We start from the raw sequence: 26022 nt of genomic DNA, 5'->3' as shown, positions 1-26022 counted from the left end.
CAAAACCAGATAAAAGAAGAAAAGGGGGGGTGGTGGTGGTAAGGACTTGGACACTGAGAGCCAAAAGTCTTAGTAATATGAGCATATATTTAAGGCCAGTTCCATTTACAGGAACAACTCAGACACAAAGCCCAAACTGCAATCAACAAAGCAGGAGTCAAATTAAACCAGGTTCAACAGCTTCTCTGGGCCATCATGGCTACAAGTCCGTTCAGCATACCCCCCAGGTGGTGAACTTGCGGGTCTCTGAGGGGTATGCTGAACGGACTTGTAGCCATGATGGCCCTAAGGAGCTGTTGAACCTGGTTTAATTTGATTCCTGCTTTGTGGCACGTTGCACTCTGAACTATTGACTTTCTGCTATGAATTCCCAAATACTCGAAACAATATATATGAGAATACTTGAAGCCTAACGGGTGAGACTATCTTTCATGGACTCCTTTGCAAGATAGTGAGACCTGTTTTTCTCCAACAATCCCTGCGTGTCCCGACGAAGCTAGACAGCGGGCTCACTACTATGTATACTATGCATGTTCATTTTTGCCATGTATTGTGTATATGTTTTTAACTCTTTATCTTTTTTTGCTTTTTGTATCATGTGTTGTTATAAATAAAATATATAATTTTATATCTGTTACTGTACACTGTGCATTTAAAGTCTGACCTTAAGGCTATCCTCTGCCCAATTTTTCTTTTGTTATATCAAATTCCCATACAGATGTGGCCATAGGAGTGTTCTCTTCATATTTTCTATATTTTGGTGGTATTTAATCCCCTTTGCAGTTTTTATTTTTTGCACTATAAACAAAAAAATGCAGACACTTTTGAAGAAAAAATATATATTTTTTACTTTCTGCTAAAAACAATATCCAATAAAAAAATGTAAAAAATCTAATTTCTTTATCAATTTAGGCCAATATGTATTCTGCTACATATTTTTAGTTAAAACAATCCCAATAAGTGTATATTGTTTGGTCTACAAACTACGGGATATTTTTATTTATTTATATTTTATACTAGTATTGGCAGCGATCAGCGGGACAGCGATATTGCGGCGAACAAATTGGACACCTAACTGGCACTTTTTGGGGACCAGTGACACTAATACAGTGATCAGTGCTAAGAAATATGCACTGTCATTGTACTAATGACACTGGCTGACAAGGGGTTAACATCAGGGGCGACCAAAGGGTTAACTGTGTGCCTAGGTTGTGCTTACTCACTGTGGGGGAGGTGCACTGACTAGGGGAAAACAAAGATCTGTGTTCCTGCTTTGCAGAAACACAGGACCAATGCCTTCCCTTCTGACAGAACGACAATCTGCCTTGTTTACATAGGCAGATTTTCGTTCTGTCTGTGTACTGTGTAATGGGCAGGTGTTGGTGGACATCAAGTCCACAGTACCTCCAGCTGGGCTCCTGCTGTGTATAATTACAGCATAAGTGGGTCTCTGTCGGCGCGCACGCGCACCCCAGACCTGGAAGTGTCAGATAATGTACTAGGTACGTGATCTGGCGCAGAGCGGTCCTGCCACAGTCTATTGGCGGTGGGCAGTCGTTAAGTTGTTAACGTTAATTATTCTCTGGCTCTTTATAAGGGTGCTCTGGTTGTGCTGGACTGACCAGCCCCTGAATAATACAATATTCTGCCCATTAACCTGCCTTAGCTCATTCCTGATCTGAATTTTATTTATGTATGAATGTCATATATTATGTCTTTACGATGGTTAGATACATTCCTGTCCCAGTCATTGGAAATGGAAGTTCAGTTTATCAAGATCTCATAGAAAATGTATTAGAACCTTTTACACACAGGCATGCTTTAGTATATAAAAAAACAAAAGCCCTCAGGTTCCAGTGACATATAGGTCTGCACACACTAATAGTATGTACAGAAAAATGTGTCATCTCAGACTCGGAGGTCTGGGAAAGGATGGGTCTTTTCTAACCTCTGCTTCACAACTCCATGTTAAATATTTCCGAGCACAACACTCTCATCCAGTATGTTGTTTGCATTGTCATCCACTTTATGTCTTAAGGAGTGTAAGCCAAACATTGCTGGAAGTTTATATTGTCCATGAGCAGATTTTCTAGCTGGAATTTCTCTCTTACAATTTGACCAATCTTCTGAAAACTCCCTACATTGGGCAGGATAGGACACTGAAACTACAAGAATGTTTTTGTTCTCTCCTATTTGTCCTTAAAAAAGCCAACGGACATACAGGAATAGGATGATATCATTCTGGGTACATGCCAGAATGGACAGGGAATAAATACAAAGTTCACAACAACAATGCTATGGACTTCCAACCTCTAGTATCAATATTGCTGGTAATTCTCCAGCTTTCTTTCCTGACTGGAACATGTACTATACAAAGTATAGCTTCGTATATTAAACTGCATCTGGAACAACAATAATTAACACAAAGCCAGCATAAAAAATTATGAGAAATACAATTACTGTATGGTTGAGCATAGAAAGTAAGATAGGGCACCAGAAGGTGGAAGGGAGAGGTATTTGGACTTTGGTCTGACTTTGATGTGACTTGAGGTCCATAGACCTCAAGATTACAAAGGCATTGCCTGTCCCGCCAAGTTGCGTCCAAGTCCCGCCAATGTTACGTCAAAAGTCGAAAGGGGCCACAAGTGATACTAAAGTCTTGTTTTTTTTGTATGAAAATAACAAACATGTTATACTTACCTGATCTGTGTAATGGTTTTGCAAAGAGCCACCCAAATCCTCCTCTTCTCGGGTCCCTCTTTGGCGCTCCTGGCCCCCCTCTCCTGCTAAGTGCCCCCACAGCAAGCAGCTTGCTATGGGGGCACCCGAGCCGAGCCGCAGCTCTGTGTGTCCATTCAGACATGGAGCCGCAATTGGCCCCGGCCCAACTCTCTCCACATTGGTTCACTGACTTTGATTGACAGCAGCGGGAGCCAATGGCACCCGCTGCTATGTCTCAGCTAATCAGGAGAAAGAGTCCCGGACAGCCGAGTCTCTCGTACAACATTGAGATGGGCTCAGGTAAGTATGAAGGGGGCTGAGGGAGGCTGCTGCACACAGAATACTTTTTATCTTAATGCATAGAATGCATTAAGTTAAAAACCTTCTGCCTTTACAACCAGAGTTGAGTCACCACACATATGCTGAGTCACCACACATCCATGGGGAACCTGTCTTCTGTACTGAGATTATGCTCACTGCACGCTCCTAGTACAGAGACTACGCTGTTCTGGACACGAGGGGAGCCTCAGATCATGTGACCACTAATCACAGAGGTCAGATGATTGGCAATCTTGCCTCTGCCACCCAGCATCAAGAGCCTCTTAAATGGCTATTGGACGGCGGCATGGGTTTAATGAAACCCTGTTGACAGACCATTAAACATTTAACAACAATCTTCCCATAAGATTATATGTGCATTTAACATACTGTATTTTAGGCATCTTATTTACCTCCCTTTTCAAACATTTAAAAGCCTTGAGACCTCTGCTAGGGACCGCCATCTTGAGTGTGATGACAGCAGATTCAGAGCTGTCACTCAAGTAATACTCTATAGAATTCCCCTTCTCACCTCCCCTGGTGGTTCCCTAAGGTTGAGTTGGGCCAGCACAGACTAATTAGACACTCACAGAATAGGAGAGGGTGTGCAAGGAGAGATGGGGGCTGTGTTAGAGAATTACTTAGCAAGTTCAATGGCACATTGCATATAAATTAAAAACTATTTCTGTAAAGAAAACATGCTGCAAGTAAGGATTTAAAATACTTGATTTTACTGTGCTTTTACTTGCAATTTTTTCACTTTCCAAAGAAGTTATTGAAGAGAAAACAATGTGGCACACACATAGATAAAATCTATGAGACATATAGAGGGGGGGTGGGGGGTTTACTAAAACTGGTGCACACAGCTTCTGGTGTTGTTGTGCACAGTAACCAATCAGCTTCCAGGTTTTATTGTCAAAGCATAATCGAACAAACTGAAGTTAGAAGCTGATTGGTTACTATGCACAGCTGCACCAGATTATACAGTATGTGCACCAGTTTTAGTAAATCTCCCCCAGAGTACCTGCATTTTTTTTTTAATTGGTAACATAGTCTGTTTAAGAGTACCACTGCTACTACTACTACTACCAGTTTATGTCCATTACTTAATTCCTCCCTTAGGCTCGGTTCACACAGGGGCAACCCGACTTACAGTGCGACTTTGCAAGGCGATTTGGAGGCGACTTCAGCGCAACTTCAGCGTGAATTTGCGCAACTTACAATGCAACTTCAAGTTGCCTCCATGACAGGCGACCAATCACAGAATAATCAGCTCCGTGGGAGGGAGGGGGTGGCCTGGGTAAATGTGGGAAGTACCTGGATAAATTACTTTCTTTTTCCTGTAAAGTTGCTTCAATATAGATGGAGATCCGACTTGGAGGCAACTTCCATTGAAATCTATGGGTACAAGTTGCCTAGAAGTCGCCTTGAAGTAGTACAGGAACCTTTTCTGAAGTCAGAGCAACGTCAGTAGTGTACATTAGGACGGCTCTCATTCACTTCAATTTCTTATGTCCAGCAACTTGGGGCAACTTGAGGTCTGATAAGTCGGATCCCAAGTCACTGAAGTGTGAACCGACACTTAATCTGCATAACCTGTGAAACCAAACACCAAAAATACACAAAGAAATAAATCACACAGGTCAACATGACACTCACCTTCAAAAACTACAACAAATGAGAGTGTACATTTCACCATAGCAACCACATTTCAGCTGTCATTGTCTGGCTGGTTGCTATCATAAACCTATATTTTCCACTGAAATGCTTTTTGAAGTGTAACTCCATTGTTCCCTTACTCATTTCACATCTAGAATAGTCGTACCATACATATCACAGCAAAACTGTGCAGTTACTGTTTTAAAGAAGGAAAAACCAAAATCTTCAGGTTTGTACTGAGAGAGTTTTCATCATTTCATGCATCAGCAGCTATTCTATAGATGCAGTGCCCTTCCAGAAGTAATATTAGGGCTCACACTGCCGGAGCAGTAAAACACAGACCCTGGAATTCATAAAGACAGGCTGCAGACAGATTTTGCAAAAGTGTCTCTCGTGTTTTAAAAGTGGGGCAGCGTGAGACAAATTCCTGTACATGTCTACAACTTGTATTTGGATTTTGCTCATGCTGCGTCACTTCTAGATTGCGTTTGAGACACTGCAAAATCTGTCTGAGACAGTTTCTCTCTGTGTGCCAAAAGAGAGTTGGTCTTAATTAGCTCCACTTACGAGAGATATGAACTGTCTGTATTCTTTTTTATTTGGTGCATTCACTGCTCCATAATGTATAAGTCTTTCTGAATTTGGTGAATCCGCTGTCAGAACCAAAACTGTCGTAGATGCTTCATGAATTTGGCACATTACCAAGAGAGATTACCACCAGAAAAGTGGCGCAGCAGCTTTACTGAATCCCCGCCCCCCCAGTTTTATTGCACAGTCTAATGCAGTGCTGGCTCCAGCAGGAAGCAATGCGTTGTGTGTTTCAGCACATTACACTGCTTGTTTTTTTTTTTCTCTAATTTATTTGAAGTTTTATATAACGACACGCCATTCGTATCAGTGCACAGCAGACCCAATGCTGCAATGCCCCACACATCACACTAGTGTTGGGATGTGAATGGGGCACATAGAAAACAATTGTTTTCTTTGTGCCCCAGCAGTCACCTGAGTTAAACCAGTGCATAAAGACGCAGGTCACCGTACACAGTGTGAACAAGCTCAAGGGATAATGAAAGCCTAAGAAATAATCAAAATAATAATCAAAAAGTTAAAGCCCACCTCTGGGGAAATCCCCTGTGATCCGGCAGTGAGCTATCCCTCAGCATTCTCACGTCCAATTCAGGGCTATGGGCTCTGCTATAGAACTGATGATGTCATAGTACCTGCAATTCCACCAAACCCCCCCCCCAGCGAAAGGAAGGAGAATCTGCTGGGACTGCAACTCCCCCCCCCCAATACAGCCTGAAGGGAGCCTGTGGGAGTGGAGGATTGGGTAAGTAAAAGTGCTTCTTGTGCCCCCCTAAACCTAAATGAGCATTAAACCCTTACAATGCGCGGGCAGACCAGTTCCGTAGTTTAAAAGTATTCTAACGCAAACAAAACCCCAATGGTCAAAACGGTATACAAGGTAATTTTCTGTGATATGGTCACTGGCTTATTAGATTGTATTAAAAGAAAACTGTCTCCTTTGAGCATACTGTATTTCTTATAAAAACAATTCAATAAAGTCTTTAAATGTTGCCTGGGACTCACTTTCACTTTCACTTACCCAATCAACATGGATTATTAGTAATCCTTATGCTGCTAGCATTAGTAAATCGATAGGAAGGTATATTATATTTACTTGTTTTAAACTTTTTACATTTCTTCAGTTACTTCTTGGTTTCCAGGCCTAGGAAAATGATGTCATACATCCCAGGAGTCTTCAGGAGGGGGCGAGGGTTTTTTTTAGTTAGGCACACCCTTCTGCCTGCATACCTGAGCTAAGGGCAGATGGTTTCCAGGAAGTAAATGCTACATGAATCATCTGCCCTTACTCAAGATGGCCACGGCCAGAAATGCTAGGGGTGTTTTTCAAAGTCAAATAAAGCATGAAGACATGGATGGATGGGTGAGTTTTCTTTAAAAATTAAAGTGACATTAAAGTGGTTGTAAACCTCCATTTTCAATTTGTACCTATAGGTAAGGCTTACCTATAGGTACAGTAAATATCTCCTAAACGTGCACCGTTAATGAGATATTTACTCTGTAATGCGCTGATGATGTAATCGGCGCATGAGCTTTGAAGAAAAGGACCATTGCTAGTTTCTTCAATAGCAAGTCCCGTGACCTCACACCACTCCGGCCAGTCACAGAGCTGGAATCCGCAGCCCTGGACAGAAGAGGGGCGAAGATGGATGCGGCTTCCAGTGGGGACAGACGAAACCGGACATCAGGGGACAAATTATGCAGAAGACGTGAGTGTTACAATGCCATTGTACACGCTTGTGAAAAGTTTAAAAAAAAAAAATGTATTGATTGTAGTTGGAACTCTGCTTTAAGTCTTCTAAGTCACTATAGACTAATACCAATCTGGCTGAAAGCATCACGTTACAAAACAAGGAAACTGCAGCGAAAACAAATCAAAGTTCAACCTGTCAATAACAACGAGAGGTCAGCAGGTAAATTAGGATTTATTTATAATCCAAAATGATATCACTGAACTGAAAAACTAAAGCCGCGTACACACGAGCGGATTGTCCGACGTCTTCATCGTCTATTCCGATCGTGTGTATGCCTCATCTGACTTTTTTTTTTCTTGAAAATTCTGATCTAGAAATAGAACATGTTCTAAATATTTCCAACGGAACCAATTCCTATCGGAAAAAACGCTCGTCTGTATGCTGTTCCGACGGACCAAAAATGACGCATACTCTGAAGCAAGTACGAGACGGAAGCTATTGGCTACTGGCTATTGAACTTCCTTTTTCTAGTCCCGTCGTACGTGTTGTACATCACCGTGTTCTAGAAGGTCGCACTTTGGTTTGACCGTGTGTAGGCAAGACCGCTTGAATGGAATTCCGTCGAAGAAACCTTCAGAGTTTATTCCGACGGCAAAACCGGTCGTGTGTACGCGGCATAAGATGGACTCCATAAAATCCAGCAGCTGGACCCAAGCCATGATCTACACAACCAAATTTTGGTACAGCTGGTCATAAATACTCCTAATTTCCAGCATCATTTACAACTGTACTTCAAAAATGTGATCACAAGTGAATCTGCTATTGGTCGGGGATTTTCCAACATGCTGGACTGTGAGCATGCCCCTCTCTGTTCTATGAATCTTTCTCTGTTATTTGAAGATTTAGAAACACTGCATGCACTATTAAACGTTTTAGGCATGGACACTTCTGAATCCACCATTTTGTTCACAAGTCTGAGGTTGCTAGGAGGAGGAGTCTAATTGTTAGGCGCATACATGTGCAGAAGGCGTGCTAAAACACTTGTGTTGTGAATTTTTAGGTGCTCCAATAAAGTCTATGGGCCAAAATCACATTTAATGCAGCGTTCCACCTAAAAGTGGAACTTCCGCTCATTTGTATCCTCCCCCCGGTGCCTCATCATTAGTGACATGATCTCTGACAAAGGTAAGGATCATTGTTCAAGCTGACCTGACCAGCTGTCCTTTCCTAAACCTATTCCTTCCTATTTGGAAAGATCACAAAATCAAACTGAGGCACTGGCAACATGAAAGGGCCCCAAATTTAAGTTGGTCCTACAGTTTGCTAATTTCCTCAGTGTGTGGCCCTGCTCCAGATAGATTCATGCATAGGTTCTAATAGGTTACAAAATAGGGTGGACTTGGAGCGCAGAGCATTGCGCTCGGAGCCCACCCAGGTGTGGTAGAAAAACAAATGAATATTCACTTTTCTAACACTGAATTGCCTCTCTGCCAATCAGGCAGCATGAGTCTGATACCCGTTTCCCGACTGGCTGAAAGGCCAAACAAAAAAACACCAGCTGCCACTGCCCTGCTCCATTCGACAAACTCGGTTGCTCGATCAACTTTTGTTGAAGGACTCTGCTGGAATTTTTTTAAATCAGATGCAGCTGCAGTACGGGTATTTTGACAGCCATCAGGGCCAGCTGTCAAACTACAATAGCCGCACTGCGAGATTTGTTCATCCGCGCTGTATAGCATGGCTAGAGAGATCCATTTGTTGCTTTTTTCCTACAAAAAAAGCTACTCGTGTGTGGCCAGCTTGAGCCCTTCATTGAAAGAGTAAAAAAGCTTTTATCTTTGTTTTTCAGGTATAACTACATGAACTTTGTCAAAGTATCATATACTTTTCTGTGAACGCAAGGGAGGAGTAAATCGCATTGACACAAATATGTACCTTTCAAATCTAGGTAATCTGTCTTTATTGCCTCTTGAGCTTTTTGCTAATCCTTAGCTGTTCAAAAACCTTAAACATATTACCTACTATGCACTGAACACTGACACTTGTCTTTTAAAATTATTAAATACAGGGAAGAATATTAAAACATTTTGTACACCTGTATATATACATCGGGTAGCATTTTAATTTATGTAATCTCATATCATCTCCTATAGGTACAATGAATCCAAAATAATCCAGTTGTTAGACTCTCTTAGACGCCACTCTCCATGCACATCCAATGAACCCTAGCATTTGCACACAATGTGATCATTTGTGAAAACTAGACATGTAGTATTCCATGACCAAGTGGAAGCAAACTTTAATGATCATCAAAGTAATTGTTATTATGCCAACATTTTTCAACATGCTGGGAATGATCAGTTTTCTCCATGGACAAAGGAACCATTCTTTGGTTGTGAAAATTTAACTTGTCATTACTAATGAGAAAGCCGTTTGTCCATAACCAGCCTAACTAAGGTTTGCACAGGGAGGCACTGAGGGCACTGAGGGCTAATGGCACCCAAGGGTGCCATTTTTGCCACTGCCCCCAGTAATGTTTGCTATGAAGCCAGCAGCCACCTGCACTATAACAACCAATGACGCTGTGCAGGAGGGGCCACCTGTGTCTTAGCAACAAGGGACCCTGTGCAGAAGGGGCCACCTGCATTTTAGCAACAAAGGAAGTCCTGCAGCAGGGGTCATGTGCGATCTAATGACAAAAGGAAGCTGATTTTGGGCCACACAGCCGTCTGCACCATGTCAACTAATTCCCCAACCAGGGGCTGAACATACACAGAGCTAAACATGCACGCACTGAGGATAGAGTATCTGGTATGGCCAAGCCACAGTGCCTCCCTCTACTGTGTGCCTCCTGAATTTGTCTCATTGGTGGTATGGCCTTAGGTATGTAATGTCCTTACTTGACTCCTATCTATTTTTGTTTCCTGGATTTATAATGCCAACATACTCTGCAGCATTTTCCATATAAAGATTTGCAACAGTGCTTGCCCAAAGAAGCAAATTATTGAACATTCCTACACCAAATACAAACACACTTTGGGGCCAAACTGGTCAGACACAAATTTAAAGCCTAGTACACAGTAACAGTTTTTTTATTTTTTTATTCAACCCATCAGGCTGAATGAAAAAAAAAAACTGGAGGAGCCGCTGTACTACTGATCCAGTGTTAGTACAGCAATCTCCCCCACAAGGCTATTGTGTTCTGACAGTGGGACCCCCCCTGCCAGAACACAGCGGTCAGCGATTCCAGCCACCCAGATTGGCAGAACTTTTTCGGTCATGCCCCTTTGACAGAAACCGGCCGAACAGCCAGCTTCTGTCGGACCAGGTGCTATACACATGGGCTGAATGTGATGCTGCCTGATATTCAGCTGGTGTGTACGGCCCTTAAGAATAGGTTCTTATTTATCCCCATGTCCTTTCTTTGACTCGCAACTCGCTCCTCAACAAATTTTCCAATGTTACTACTGACCTCACAAGTAGATGAACCAAGTTCTCAGTTCTGCAACCTGCATAGGGTCAAGCAGTGTGTATGCTCTCTACAGTAATTTACTTTTTGTGAAACAGCCACACAAGCGGTAGGCCCAGCCATAGTGGAGTACCGACTGTCCCAGGTACATGGTCCAGGCCAGGGATGAAGACAGCCATCATTTTATAATTCTGGGTACAAGATTTGCATTATGTAGGGATCCAAAGAGAACATAAACATTGCTTGGCACTGCGCAGCTTAATTCCTCTGCAGTGAAAGTCTGTTCTAACTACTGAGAAACCTGACAGATGTTTTGGCTGGAGTTACGCTTTAACCTAGTCGTATATTTTTTGAGGTTGTGGCTTGTTTTGATTTGTTAAGTTCCCAATTAAAAACTCTTGGAAGTATCATTAGTAATCCAAAACAGACCCCCTCAGGTGTCCCCCCAACCTGGTGTGCTGTGATATGCAAATGCTGACTTTGATACATAGTTAATGGCTGCCCTACCCCCTATGGCTGCCTGCTTCGCAATACTATTTCTGATTCCATTCACATTTATATTTAGCCATATTACATTACTTATTTTTTAACGGAATAATCAGATTATGAACATACTGAAAGGACAAATTGTTTCTGAATGTTCCAAGCATAATGTTCAAACTGGAATAAACCTCTCTAATACCATGAGCCAATGTTTGCAGATCCCCTTCAGTCTTGGTAACAGATAAACAGATACAAAGTTCTGTATGTGGTGACAAGCCCTTATTTGTATTCACACCTCTGTTTTCAACTGCAAGATTTGAGAAGCGCCTTTCATGTCCGATGTTAAAAGCTGTTCACAAGAAGAATATCTTTGGACAATCTATATCAGCGCACCATTACTTTTCAGTATTGGGTGGGATGTCTAAAACTGGGGAGAAGTGTCTGTGATGTTCACCATAACAAATGAGATTGTTTCTTACAGCTGGAATCAGATTGGTTGATATGCATGTGGATTTTTATTATAACTTGGTTTAATGTATTTAAAAAACCCACCAGGCTGATGCTTGGATTTCCAGGTTTTACAGGTGAGTCCAGCTGGAGGACCCATCATACCTGTTCTTGATGTCTTCTGCTACCGAAGCAAGCTCCCCCTCTAATCTCCATCAGAACAAATGAAGTCAGAACTTGATTACACTTTTGATGGCAAAACTCCAGCAAGGTAGTGTACTGGTTGGGATTCAAATCTAATATGTTGGTAAATTATGGAACATTTTGGCAACTATCACCATCTACTTGTGAACATTCTGCAACTAAACTAAAGCTGGCCACACTGTAAATTTTGTCTGGTTCCTGATGACCCGGGCAAATTGCTCCTAGGGGACCCTGTCACCACCCTGCTGCCCAATATCCATCAACTGAAATCGAAGGAGGCAGAAAGAAAATTGTCTCATGGCAGCTCTATCCAATCAGATGCAGTTGTTGTTTGCGTATTCTGACAGCCACTGGTACCGGCTGTCAGAATACAATAGTTGCAGTGGAAGATTTGTCCATCTACACTGTATAGCACAGATGAAGTAGTCTGTTAGATTTTTTTGATCAGCCCGTAGCCTGAACGAAAATAATCTACTAGTGAATGACCTACTACACATGTGCCAGTGACAGTGGAAAGGTTTTAGGCTCAGTCCACATCGCCGCGACTTACGGTGCGACTTTGCCAGGTTGGCAATTTGAGCAAATAGGAAGGACTACTTTGATGTGACTTTAGAAGCGACTTTTTGGAATGCCCGGTAATCTTCCTGTAATATAGGATCCAAATCACATCAATATAGATAAGGATCCGACTTGGAGGTGACTTCTATTAAAGCCTATGGGCACATATCTGATAGAAGTCGCCTTCGAAGTAGTATAGGAACCTTTTCTAAAGTCAAAGCGACTTCAAGAGGAAGTAAACCCTGATGGGTTTTACTTCCTCTTTGTTTCTCTGCAAAGGTAAAGCATAATGGGCTACTATGCATCGCACTGTAGCCCATTATGTGTCACTTACCTGACTGCTGTATCACTGCTGTCCCCTCTTCCACGAAGCGTCCAACTTCCTTCCAGGTATCGCGGCTCCGGCGATGTGATTGGCCGGAATCGCGATGACGTCACTAACTAACGGCACGATCGCCCTCAGAAACGGCATGCTCAGTGCACCTGCGCGCCGTTGTCTACGGCGCATGCGCCGTAGACATTGGTGCCTGTCTTTTGCAAATATCTCCTAAACCGTGTAGGTTTAGGAGATATTTCTTGCACCTACAGGTAAGCCTTAATCTAGGCTTACCTGTAGGTAAAAGTGTTCTTACAGGTTTACAGCCACTTTCAGTAGTACTACTTAGGACAGCTCTCATTGACTAACATGGGATTTCACATGTCATGCGACTTGGGGTCTCACAAGTCGGATCCCAAGTGGCAGCAGTGTGAACCAAGCCTAACACCCTACTAGATTATTGGGTAATTAAAGCGGAGTTCCAGTTAATTTTGTGTTTATTAAAAGTCAGTAGCTACAAAAACTGTAGCTGCTGACTTAATAAACACACTCACATGTCCCACAATCCAGTGGTGCACTCATCACTAACGTTTTCACCATGTGTCCTCCCTCAGGGGCGCTTGCATCTTTACTATGGGCACCCGACTGTGAGAGCTTGTGGCTTCACAGCCAGATGCCCACTGTCCGTGTGTGAGCAGCGCTGCGCTCTGTGACTGGCCCCAAAGTCTTCTAGGACCTGACATGTGTCCTAGAAGACTTCGGGAGGGAGGGGGGAAAGGTAAAACTTTTGCTTCCGATCGCCTAAGGCGACTGCAACAGAAGTGGGAGCAGGTAGCTGTCAAAATCAGGTACCCGCTCCCCGCCTCAGTTTCACAGGAGGCGGGAAGGAGGCCTTAAAGCGGAACTTCCACTTTAGGTGAAACTCCGCTTTAATAGGGTAGTCTTAGCAATAAAAAAAATAAAAAAAATCAAAGGATTGTGAAGATTGGTAAGGATTAATATTATATCTAGAGATTTGTGTTTTACTCCTAAGTATCTGTTTTGACATGTTACTTGTTTATACGGTGTTTTACTTCTGTCAACCACTGGGAACACATCCTGTTGTCCTTGCAGCTAGCAATGATACACTGTAACATCGCTACAGGAAAAGGTCATTACTCTGATGAAGTAACCCAAAGCTCATGTCATGTGATCCACCATGCCTTCTATCCTGCTGCATGCTAATCTGTGTTTGTAAAGTCTTACTAAGAGATAGGAATGAGATTATTCAGTCTGGGGCTACTCAGATATGGCAGCTCCATAACTAAAAAAAAAGTTATCTCCAAGCCAAATAGAGGTACAATATCTCACAAAAGTGACTACACCCCTCACATTTTTATAAATATTTTATTATATCTTTTCATGTGACAACATTGAAGAAATGACACTTTTCTACAATGTAATGTAGTGAGTGTACAGCTTGTATAACAGTGTAAATTTGCTGTCCCGTCAAAATAAATCAACACACAGCCATTAATGTCTAAACCGCTGGCAACAAAAGTGAGTACACCCCTAAGTGAAAATGTTCAAATTGGACCCAAAGTGTCAATTTTTTTTCGTGGCCACCATTATTTTCCAGCATTGCCTTAACCAGGGCAGGACTTAGAGTGGTGGGGGCCCCTGGGCTTGAGTCACTTTCGGGCCCTACCCTTCTATACATATGCATAGCTCTATAAAACAGAAATAGAAAAGGACAAGGTGCGCCAGACTCAATGCAGTATTAAAGAACTTCTGTTTAATTGGACAAGACAAAACAGCCAAATGACTACTCACAAAAGTAGATAATATATAAGCGTATAAGTGGGGGATACTGTACTGGTATTCGTCCTGGGTCCACGATTAATAAAAGCAATAAAAATGGATAAAATGATAATTACCGTATTTATCGGCGTATAACACGCACCCCAAGTTTAGGAGGGAATTTTAAGGAAAAATACTTTTAGGAGGGAAGTTTAAGGAAAAAAACTTACATTTAAATGCCCATCAATGCAGCCTTATTAGTGTCCATCTGCAGCCTTGACAGTGTCATTGCAGCCTTGTCAGTGTCAGTGCAGCCTTGTCAGTGTCAGTGTAGCCTTGTCAGTGTCAGTGTAGCCTTGTCAGTGTCAGTGTAGCCTTGCCCCAGTGTCATTTGCAGACTTGTCAGTGTAGCCTTGTCAGTGTCAGTGTAGCCTTGTCAGTGTCAGTGTAGCCTTGCCCCAGTGTCATTTGCAGACTTGTCAGTGTAGCCTTGCTCCAGTGTCATTGCTGCCTTGTCATTGCAGCCTTTCAGTTTAAAAATGGCACCACCGCGATACAGAGCCGGCTTTCGGCCACTCTCGACGGCTTTCGGCCGCTCTCAGCGGCTTTCAGAGCGGGCGGAGTCGGAAGAACCCCCTATTGGCCGGGGCCCATGGGTTTGAGCCCCGTCAAGCCCAATGCAAAGTCTGGCCCTGGCCTTAACCCTCTTGGGCATGGAGTTCACCAGAGCTTCACAGGCCTCTTCCACTCCTCCATGACGACATCACTGAGGTGGTGGATGTTAGAGACCTTGCGCTCCTCCACCTTCCACCAGTATATCACAGTACATGCTGGCATTCATGGTTCTCTCAATGAACTGTAGCTCTCCAGTGCTGGCAGCACTCATGCAGCCCCAGACCACGACACTCCCACTGCCATGCTTGATTGTAAGCAAGACACACTTACATACTCCTCAGCTGGTTGTCACCACACACGTTTGACACCATCTGAACCAAATAAGTTTATCTTGGTCTCATCAGATAACAGGACATGGTTCCAGTAATCCATGTCCTTAGTCTGCTTGTCTTCAGCAAACTGTTTGCAGGCTTTCTTGTGCATCATCTTTAGAATAGGGTTCCTTCTGGGACAACAGCCATGTAGACCAATTTGATGCAGTGTGTGGCCTATGGTCTGAGCACTGACAGGCTGACCCCCCACCCCTTCAACCTCTGCAGCAATGCTGGCAGCACTCATATGTCTATTTCCCGAGACCTGACCAGCTCCGTGATGTCATCATGGAGGGGTGGAAGAGGACTCCAGTGGCAACCTGTGAAGCACTGATGAACTCCATGCCCAAGAGGGTTAAGGCAGTGCTGGAAAATAATGGTGGCCACACAAAATATTGACACTTTGGGTCCAATTTGGACATTTTCACTTAGGGGTGTACTCACTTTTGTTGCCAGTGGTTTAAACATTAAAGGCTGTGTGTTGAGTTATTTTGAGGGGACAGCAAATTTACACTGTTATACAAGCTGTACACTCACTACTTTATATTGTAACAAAGTGTCATTCCTTCCGTGTTGTCACATGAAAAGGTATAATAAAATATTTACAAAATTATGAGAGGTGTACTCACTTTTGTGAGATACTGTATGTCCTTTGTATGCTGATGTGAACGCATCTAATGCCGCGTACACATGACCGGACTTTACGGCATACTTGGTCCGGCGGACCGGAGCCCGTTGGACAATTCGATCGTGTGTGGGCTCCAGCGGGCTTTTTTTTCCCCAAAAGTTCGACGAACCTAGAAATGAAACATGTTTCAAATCTTTCCGACGGACTCGAGTCTGGCTGAAAAGTCCGCTCGACTGTATGCTAATCCGATGGACAAAAACCAACGCTAGGGCAGCTATTGGCTTGAAAACGTCCTTGTTTTAGTCTGGTCGTACGTCATCACGTACGAATCTGTTGGACTTTGGTTGATCGTGTGTAGGCAAGTCCGTTCATTCGAAAAGTCCACCAGACCTAGTCCATCGAAAAGTCCGCCAGACCTAGTCCGTCGAAAAGTCCGCCCGTGTGTACGCGGCATAACAGTCAGTTCCTAAAACAAACAAAAAAAGGTTTTTGCTTTTACTTGCCTTTAATCCCCATTCACGTTTCATTTTATGTACCAGTGACTTAGCCCCTGACCTCACAGATGCCCCCTGGGAAGGTTGCGATACCAGTACCTTCCAGGAAGATCTTGTTCTTAAACTGTGAGATCTCAGGCTTTTTCTTATTTTAAAGGCAAGTGTATTGTGGTAACATAATGAAGCAGATGAGGTTGTGTACCTCATCTTGCGCATGTACAATACAACATTTCACTAGAGATAAAGTGTAAACCTCAGAGAAGAAGAGGTTGGCCACCAAAGATGTTATAGTTAAAAATGATGGCTTTTGATATGGGTAAGTGGACTTGCTTCACTAAATACTTTTGCATTGCATTACATTAATTTAAGAGGGGGGGGGGGGGGTTACATCCACTTTGGGTGAACTTTGGTCCACTGTAAACTGCCCATAGGCTCGAGGTGACTTCTCTTCCTGAAGGCATGACCCGACTGGCCTTTAGAGCAAGCTGTAATCCTAAAAGTGGAACCTAAAAAATGCTGACAGGTAGGATTGTTAGAAGTGGCCTTATTGCTATCTTCTGTCACTAACCCGTTTCCCTGCCTGTCTATGTTTGTGTACACTGAGCCACACATATGCAGCTCAGGATACGTCTATGGTACTTCTCTGTGCAGAGACAATGTGACTTTTGGGCACATATGCTGGAGTGATATCACTGTGGCCCAGCCAATCAAGTGGCCAAAGTGTCTGAACCCGAAAGGAAAACCGGGAGAAGATGGAAGAGCCTATAACAGACCGGAGCATGAACACCTGCTAGGTGAGTCTGCCACAATATGCCAATATGTGGTGCATACTAACATATTGTGGCTAAAAGCTCCTAGGGCCTATTTTTGAATTTCTTTTCTCGAGCGTTAATTTTGCTTTAAGCTAGCCATACACTCTAATGCTGCGTACACACGGTCGGATTTTCCGACGGGAAATGTTCAATGTGAGCTTGTTGTCGGAAAGTTTGACTGTGTGTATGCTCCACCGAACATTTGCTGTCGGAATTTCCGCCCACAAATGTTTGAGAGCAGGTTCTCAAATTTTCCACCAACAAAACTTGTTGTCAGAAAGTCCAATCGTGTGTACACAAGTCCGTCGCACAAAAGTTCACGCATGCTCTGAATCAAGCAGAAGGAGCCGCACTGGCTATGGAACTTCCTTTTTCTCGGCTCGTTGTACGTGTTGTACGTCACCGCGTTCTCACGTTCGGAATTTTGGGCCAACAATTGTGTGACCGTGTGTATGCAAGACAAGTTTGCCCCAACATCCTTCGGAAAAAAATCCACGGTTTTGTTGTCGGAAAATCTGATCGTGTGTACAGGGCATTATATTTATATTTTGTTCAGCCTACAGGCTAACGAAAATGATCTGAAAGATTCTTCCATCCATGCTATAGACAAATCTCGCAGTGCTCTGTCGCCAGAAACTATCAGAAACAGTTTAGACAACATTATCTATCTGGCACCTTCACTTGTTTTTAGTTAAAGAGGAGTTCCACCTGAGGTCCATTAAAAAAAAAAAAATTAAAAGTCAGCAGCTACAAATACTGCAGCTGCTGACTTTTAATTGGACACTTACCTGTCCCAGGGTCCAGCGATGCGGGGGATCGAAGCCCCGCTCGTCTCCCCCTCCGTTCAGCGGCGCCGGCATTGCAACTGTGGGCGCCGGGCTGTGGCTTCACAGCCTGGCACCCACCTCGCATGCCCGAGTGGCGCCGCATGCCGTGATTGGCCGCTCAGTCACCTGGGACCTGTAATGGGTCCCAGATGATTGACAGGAGGGAGGGAGCAGAGCTGAGCCCTTCCTGTGCCAAGGGGGAAGTGATGTCACCAGCCCAGGCACTGGAAGAGGCAGACTACGAGGGACCACCTAGCAACAGGCATTTAGAGGTAAGTAAAAAAAAAAAAAATATATCCAAATGTTTTTTTGTAATTTTTTTTTAGGATTTTTCATGTATTTTTTTTTTTTTTTGGGTGGAACCCCACTTTAAAGGATGTCAAGTGGGAAAGAGGCGACAGGACCACAGAGCTAATCTGGGCCAAAACTTACATTTGACCACTGTATGGGCAGCCTTAAGTAGGCCATAGACGAGTCAAAAATTGAACAAAAATTCTTGCCAATTGCCAGGTCGTTTGGTTTTTGCATCATATATATATCTCATATATAATGAGAGAAAAAGAGCCCCAAATCGTGCTTATATCATTTTTAAACAATATTCAATTTATTAAAAAATTTACATAGAACTCACATTTAAAAGGTGCTCCAGTGCACCAACTGTATACAGCGTATATCATATAAAACCACGATGCGGCAGCTACTTCGTGCCTCTCCGTGAGAGATGCAAAAGCGTCTTGCCAAACCAATCTGCCCCTCCCCTATGCATTACATCACAGGGTCTCGTGACTCGTCAGTGGGATACTTTTGGAAATCGGTGCGGCACCGCAAATGCAGCGTCTCACAGATTCAGACAGTGCCATTGCTGGCAATTGTCGCCGATTTGGCATGCGATTTGACATGTCAAATTGTATGCCAAATCGCATCAATGTGAACCAAGGCTAAAGATCAGTAAGCTCAGCTCTGATGAACAAACCCCTCTGACTGCTTATTTTCCCCTACTATGGCTGCCAGCACTGAGACACAAAGTCAAACTATCGCCAGCTAAACACAGGCAGACCGAAGCTTGTCATGTCACGTTTACAGGAATTTGTCCATGCAATAAGCACTACCCCTTAATACTGTAAACAGACAAACCACACAGTGATCTTGTCAGCCATCTCCCAGGCCAGGCTGCAGGCCTGACGCATCCACTTTGTAATGAATGTGAATAAACAAAGCACCATGTGGCTGGGCTCTTTGTGTTCCAGTCCTCCCATAACACAATATTCATATTCATTTCTATGGCATCACCCTTAGTCACGCTGTTCTCCCACTCTCATTGTTTTACTTCAGGAAACCGGCCATGTTTTTCTTCATCTGATGTCATTTCCTTGCTTTAACAGCCATCTCATTTAGAGCAAACTGAAAGGAAATTCACACAAATCATCTGCAACATGATACCTGTGGAATATGTGAACAGGATGGACACAGCAGCTGTTCCATGGGAGAGCTTACTTCGCTTTTCACAAAAATCATTTGTTTCAGCGACCGCAAATACAGACAGGGGCCTATCAGGTGGAGGAGCCCTGCGGGGCCTAATGGCCCGTACAGACCATCCAAAAATTGGACGAAAAATACCGCTTTCCATTCGATCGTACAATAATTAGATTGTTAGTACAGAGCTTTCGAGAGCCGATCAAGACAATTCATCCGATTTTATTCGATCGGACAAGCACAAAAATTTTCCTCGTACGATACCAGATCGTACAATTTTCGTTTAGTCAGTACAGTTGTCGTCCGAAAATACAACGCAAATACATTACAACACATGACATCACTTCTGTTTTTTTTTCTGTCGTACGAGAATTTTCGTGATTATAGTAACCTATTCAATTTCTACTTGTGACTATTAAGAGAAAAAAGCTGATCGTGTGTACGGCCATAACACTGTGTGGAGGACCCCCTGCTAGCTGAGGACACAGATAGCCACTGTACGTAAACAAAGAGTGTGTGCTTGTAAGGCTAATCTGAGATAAATCCCCATTAGTACAAATTATATTAGGCCTCATGCATACTGGACGTTGTTACCGCCGCTGTTAGGGGCATGTAGCATTTTTTTTTATCTGCCTCTAAACGTCCCTCAATGTTATCCTATGGGTCCATGCACACAGAGGTGTTAGAGGGAAAAAACGTCCAGGAGCTGAAGAGTTTTTGGAGAAAAAATGCTTGACACGTGTAAACACGCATTAAACACTAGATGCTTCAAGCGCTTGATCATTAATTTATTTCAGTAGCCAGAATACATTATTACTATTTACAAGCAGTTACAATTGTTTGTTTTTTTTTACCAAAACGCTACTTCCAGGAGGAAAGGCCTCTAGGAGAGATGCCCTGTGTACATGAGGCATAAAAGTTTATGACAAAACATTTTCATAGAGCGGGAAGGATTCGATTCTCTGTCAGGTTTTTATTGGTGTCCCCATTGGGGAGATTTATCTTCCCTGTTTGTATCAGTGACCATTGTCACTGAGAAGGAAATGAAGGCAAATTAAAACATTTAGGCGTCATTCACATGAGTGTTCTTAAAGTAAACCCAGGATTTAGATTTTTACCTACAGGTAAGCTTATAATTATGTTGTAAAGCAGTGTGTAAACTGCCGCTATATAAATCCTGTATAGTAATAATAATAAGGCTTACCTGTAGGTTAAATGAATATCTCCTAAACATGCACTGTTTAGAAGATATTCACCTGGTCGGCAGCCAGGTGATGTCACCGCCGCATGCGCTCTGAAGAAACGCGATACCAGTTCCATTCCCTCATAGCTCTGTGCCGTGACCATGAACCATTACATCGGCAGCCCATGAAACCAGAAGGAAGGCCGGCTGAAGATGGAAGCCTATGCAGCCGTGACAGGGCGCCGCTTCAGGGCTTCATTTCAGGGTAAGTCTTTCATAATGCGCTGGTATGCGATGCATACTAGCACATTATGCCTTTACCTTGCGGGGGGGAAAGGTTTTTTTGACAAGTTTACTTCTGCATTAAGCCTGGGTTCACACTAGCGCGATCTCAGAGATTGCATGTGATTCGCACCCGCACCACAGGTGCCCATCACATGCGATCTCTGAGCAATGCGAGTTCAGCCATACAGTTGTATAGCTGAACTTGCATTGGATACGCACAGAAAATAGTGCAGGGACTTGTTTTTCCCCACACTAGAATCATATTGCATGAGTGATCTCACCCATGCGATCTGATTTCTGTGCAAGTTCACAGTTCACACTGCGATCTGTGAACTAAACTGGGGGTATCATTAACTTTGTTAAAGCAGTTGTATACACACACAGATTTTTTTTTTTAATTACAAAAACCTGCAAGGCAAAGTCATAATGAGCTAATATGCAGCGCATACTGAAGGTATGAAGTATGAAGGCTGAAGGTGCGATTACGTCACTCCTGCGCATGCACGCCGCGCGGGAGTCTTCTTCCCGGCAAGGTCCGGCTGTGTCTGCCGGACCTTCACAGCGCATGCGCAGCTGACGACAGTGGCTGCATGCAAAGTAAGCATCTCCTAAACCATACAGGTTCAGGAGATATTAATGTTACCTACAGGTAAGCCTTATTATAGGCTTACCTGTAAGTAAAAGTTAAAAAAAGGGTATACAACAGCTTTAATGACACCCGCAGCGGTTCGCACGAGGCAGTGTGAACTGCCTGCGGGAGAGGAGCGATGCGGGAACCAGCACTGGAACGCACTAGTGTGAACCCAGGGTGAGTGTGCAAAGACTGTTTGTATGCGCAGGATGCAGTGGCATTCCATGCATTCGCATGCAGGCAGTCCCATTCATGTCAATGAGGACACAGCCGCTGCATCCAAATTTAACATCTGTATGGTTGAAGGTTCCGAAACTCACACCATCGTGATACACACCTGCACCCACATAGATGTCAAATTAGGAGCGGCGGCTGTGTCTGTGCAGCTGTTGCATGAATGGGACTGCTTGCACATGGATGCTAGGAACACCAGGGCATCCCGTGCAAGCAAACACAGCCTTTGCACAGGTGTACGCTTAAGTAGGCCCATGTGAATGGAGCCTAAGACCCCTTTCACACCGAGGCCGCTATTCAGGCACTTTAGCGCTGGAAATAGCCTCTGCTAAGCGCCTGAAAACCACCTCCCATTCAAGTGTGACTTTTCACACCCGGCCGGTGCACTTGTGGGACGTTCCAAAAAGTCCTACAAGCAGCATCTTTGGGACGGGTTGGGAGTGCTGTATTTAACGCTCCCAAAACGCCCTGCCCATTGAAATGAATGGGCAGCGATTCCAAAGCGCTTGAAGATCGCTTCAGAAGCGAGTTTTTATCCCCTTCTTTGTGGTTAAAAGCGCCCCGCTAGCGGCTGAAAAGCACCGCTTAAACAGCAGTAAAGTGCTGCTAAAACGAGTGGCGCTTTACCGCGAACGTGGCCCCAGTGTGAAAGGAGTCTTAGCGTGGTCACCGCAACAAGAGGTATGAGGAAATCTTCCAATGGGGACACTTGGAAACGTGAACTAGAAATCCAAAGTAAAGGCTCACTCTGAAAATGTGTTCCTCCAGAGGAAAGGCCTATTCTGAAAATAACGTTCCTCCAGAGGAAAGGCTTATTCTGAAAACGTGTTCCTCCAGAGGAAAAGGCTTATTCCCAAAACGTGTTCCTCCAGAGGAAAAGGCTTATTCTCAAAACGTGTTCCTCCAGAGGAAAAGGCTTATTCTTAAAACGCGTTCCTCCAGAGGAAAAGGCTTATTCTCAAAACGTGTTCCTCCAGAGGAAAAGGCTTATTCTTAAAACGCGTTCCTCCAGAGGAAAAGGCTTATTCCCAAAACGTGTTCCTCCGGAGGAAAAGGCTTATTCTCAAAACGTGTTCCTCCAGAGGAAAGGCTCACTCTGAAAACGTGTTCCTCCAGAGGAAAGGCTCACTCTCAAAATGTATTCCTCCAGAGGAAAGGCTCACTCTCAAAATGTATTCCTCCAGAGGAAAGGCTCACTCTGAAAATGTTGCCTCTGACCTCCTTTGTAGCCAAAGTACTGCTAGCAGAACACATAGGAGGAGAGCTGCAGATCTTATCTCAGCTGATACAAGAGGATAAGTGACAGATGACAGTGAGCAGTAGAAATGATCCTTTAGAGGTGGAAGGCTATATACAGTATATATATATATATATATATATATATATATATATATATATATATATATCACACAGATGTCATGGATGTGAATATGGGGGTTTTCTGATGACATGGGAAGGGTGTCAGTAGGATCTGAGAAGTAAGGACCTGTGTACAGGGAATGTAGGTCAGATGTGTGGAGGGTGTCCCCCATCTCCTACACACAACAAAGAGGCCATCTGGTGAGGATGGTGGATCACACACAAAGACATTCCTCATCACCAGTAGATCAGGGCAGGGAAGGGGGCTGTGAAGTGGGAGAGAACACACACAACTTGTCCCAGGGACTGGAGAACACACAACTCCCATCCCCCCCCCGGGGGCAGATCACCCACCCAGGTCACTTACACATGGCCACAGCGAGTCCTCATCGGCCGGTTCAGGACCTCCAGACACACGGCACAGTCGTAGTTGGGACTGGGTTCTTCTATGGCCGGGGCTTTGTGCTCCCGGCTTCCTTCACTGCTCAGCACGGATCCCATGGTGGAGGGAGAGAAGTGTACAGAGGAGAGAAGTGTACAGAGGAGAGAAGTGTACAGAGGGAAGTATATAGAGAGAAGTATGGAGAGAAGTGTATGGAGAGAAGTGTATGGAGAGAAGTATGCAGAGAAGTATATGAAGAGTGTCCGAGGGGAGGCGATCAGGAAAGTGTCCGGAGATTCTTTGTGATCGCGGCTCAGTGTACATGTGAAGGGCCTGCAAGCAGCAGATCGGGTTACAGTCGCAGCGGACCAATCAGAGGCGGCCGCTATTGTTGGGAAGCAGCATGTGCTCAGTGCCAGCAGAGTGCAGAGTAAACACAACGAGGAGCCGGAGAGGGTGACACCCCCAACACCTCCCGGAGGATGGTACCCTCCGCCCCCTACCGTCTGCTGCTGGGTGCTCTCTGTTACTAAAGAGCGGCCGGAGCAGCCAGTCAGTGAGCTCCCAGCAACAAAGGAACAGATGATACATAGGCTGCCATCCACGAGACACAACCATTCACCACACGTGCCGCTCCTCCCGCTTTGTTGTCCCTAATGGTCCCTCAGACTGTCACTAATCACCATAGAAGGATCAATACAATCCTGTGACCTGCATATGTCCCATACATGGCCTTCTTGTTGTTCTAATATATTATATATATACACACACACACACTATATGGAGTCCCAAGGGTATCCAGTGCACTGTGAGGGGAATGCTCACCACAAAGAAATCCACACAAATCAGGACAGGTAGTATAATAGTATAGAGACACCTCACAGGGCTCACAGTGGAGATACAGAATAAAACAGCCATCTCATTGTTCACATTTAGATGGAGCTCACTACATTCTGAGAAAGATTATGGGTCATTCAAATATTGACAATAAAAACACTCCTATTTAGATGTATCTCCAGCACAAGACCCATGAGTGCCTCTATACTCATTCTCCATATACAATATCTCACAAAAGTGAGTACACCCCTCACATTTTTGTAAATATTTTATTATATCTTTTCATGTGACAACACTGAAGAAATGACACTTTGCTACAATGTAAAGTAGTGCGTGTACAGCTTGTATAACAGTGTAAATTTGCTGTCCCCTCAAAATAACTCAACACACAGCCATTAATGTCTAAACTGCTGGCAACAAAAGTGAGTACACCCCTAAGTAAAAATGTCCAAATTGGACCCAAAGTGTCAGTATTTTGTGTGGCCACCATTATTTTCCAGCACTGCCTTAACCAGGGCAGGACTTAGAGTGGTGGGGGCCCCTGGGCTTGAGTCACTTTCGGGCCCTACCCTTCTATACATATGCACAGCTCTATAAAACAGAAATAGAAAAGGACAAGGTGCGCCAGACTCAATGCAGTATTAAAGAACTTCTGTTTAATTGGACAAGAAAAAATTAGCCATTTTCCCGGTGTCATGTGACTCGTTAGTGATAAAAGGTCTTAGGTGTGAATGGGGAGCAGGTGTGTTAAATTTGGTGTTAAGGCTCTCACTCTCTCATACTGGTCACTGGAAGTTCAACATGGCACCTCATGCATCGCATACTAGCCCATTATGTGCCACTTACCTGCAATCGAAGCCTGCGCTGTCCCCGCTGGTGGCAGCATCCATCTTCGCCCCTCTTCCTTCCAGAGGCTGCAGACTCCGGCTCTGTGACTGGCGGGACTGGCATGATGTCACTCCCCGCATAACCAAAAGAAGAAATATCCCCTGACTGGACTTTAGAGGCACAGAAATTACATAATAAGTAAAAAAGTATACATTTTTATTAATGGCATAATTACTTCATAAGGTACAGAATAAAAAAAGAAGGCGGAATGTTAACAATAATACAAATTAATGATGACGGTCACCACAACGATTGACAATATTATCTATGGTTCACCCAACGCGTTTCAGAGTTTTCAAAATGTCCTTTTTCGGGGGTACGTGAGAGGGGTACATGAGACGGTCAATCATGTGTCTCTAATATATTAACAGGCAGTTTAGGCATACAAATTTAATAACATAAACAGATGAGATAAATTGTTAGTAATGAGTATGTATAACCTACATGTACTTACATGTTTTCTGAAATTGTCATATGCATAACATTCCAACAACATATTATTAAAAACAACCAGAAAGTTGAGCGGAGTTGTGTCTTGGATCTCCCCGTCTGTACTCTTTTTTGTGTCACATTAAGTATGGATGTACTTGCTGAGAGGTGGCCGGAGCAGCCCAGGAAAGAATGGTCACCCAAGCGCATGGGATGCAGTCAGTCACGGCACTTGCTAGTGAAGAAACGGCACAGAGGATCGGCACTTCACAGCGCATGCGCTGATGACGTCGGCGCAAGCGTATGATAGGGGGGGGGCTACCGATCTTCTAGGAGCAAGT

The 26022-nt window shown here is 43.9% G+C and overlaps 1 protein-coding gene across 1 annotated transcript in view; it reads right to left on the bottom strand.

Moving 5' to 3' along the window:
- RNF125 (ring finger protein 125) overlaps window positions 1-23963 on the bottom strand; it is a 50821-nt gene extending 26858 nt beyond the window's left edge. Inside the window, exon 1 of the mRNA XM_073631522.1 lies at window positions 23513-23963. Within this exon, the coding sequence (XP_073487623.1) occupies window positions 23513-23646 (134 nt within the window). The 5' untranslated portion in view covers window positions 23647-23963. The remainder of the gene's footprint in view (window positions 1-23512) is intronic.
- Between the last annotated feature and the right edge of the window lie 2059 nt (window positions 23964-26022).

Source organism: Aquarana catesbeiana, linkage group LG05 (assembly GCF_042186555.1).
Source record: "Aquarana catesbeiana isolate 2022-GZ linkage group LG05, ASM4218655v1, whole genome shotgun sequence".
Taxonomy (NCBI): Eukaryota; Metazoa; Chordata; class Amphibia; order Anura; family Ranidae; genus Aquarana; species Aquarana catesbeiana.
This window is presented reverse-complemented; position numbering and strand designations above follow the sequence as displayed.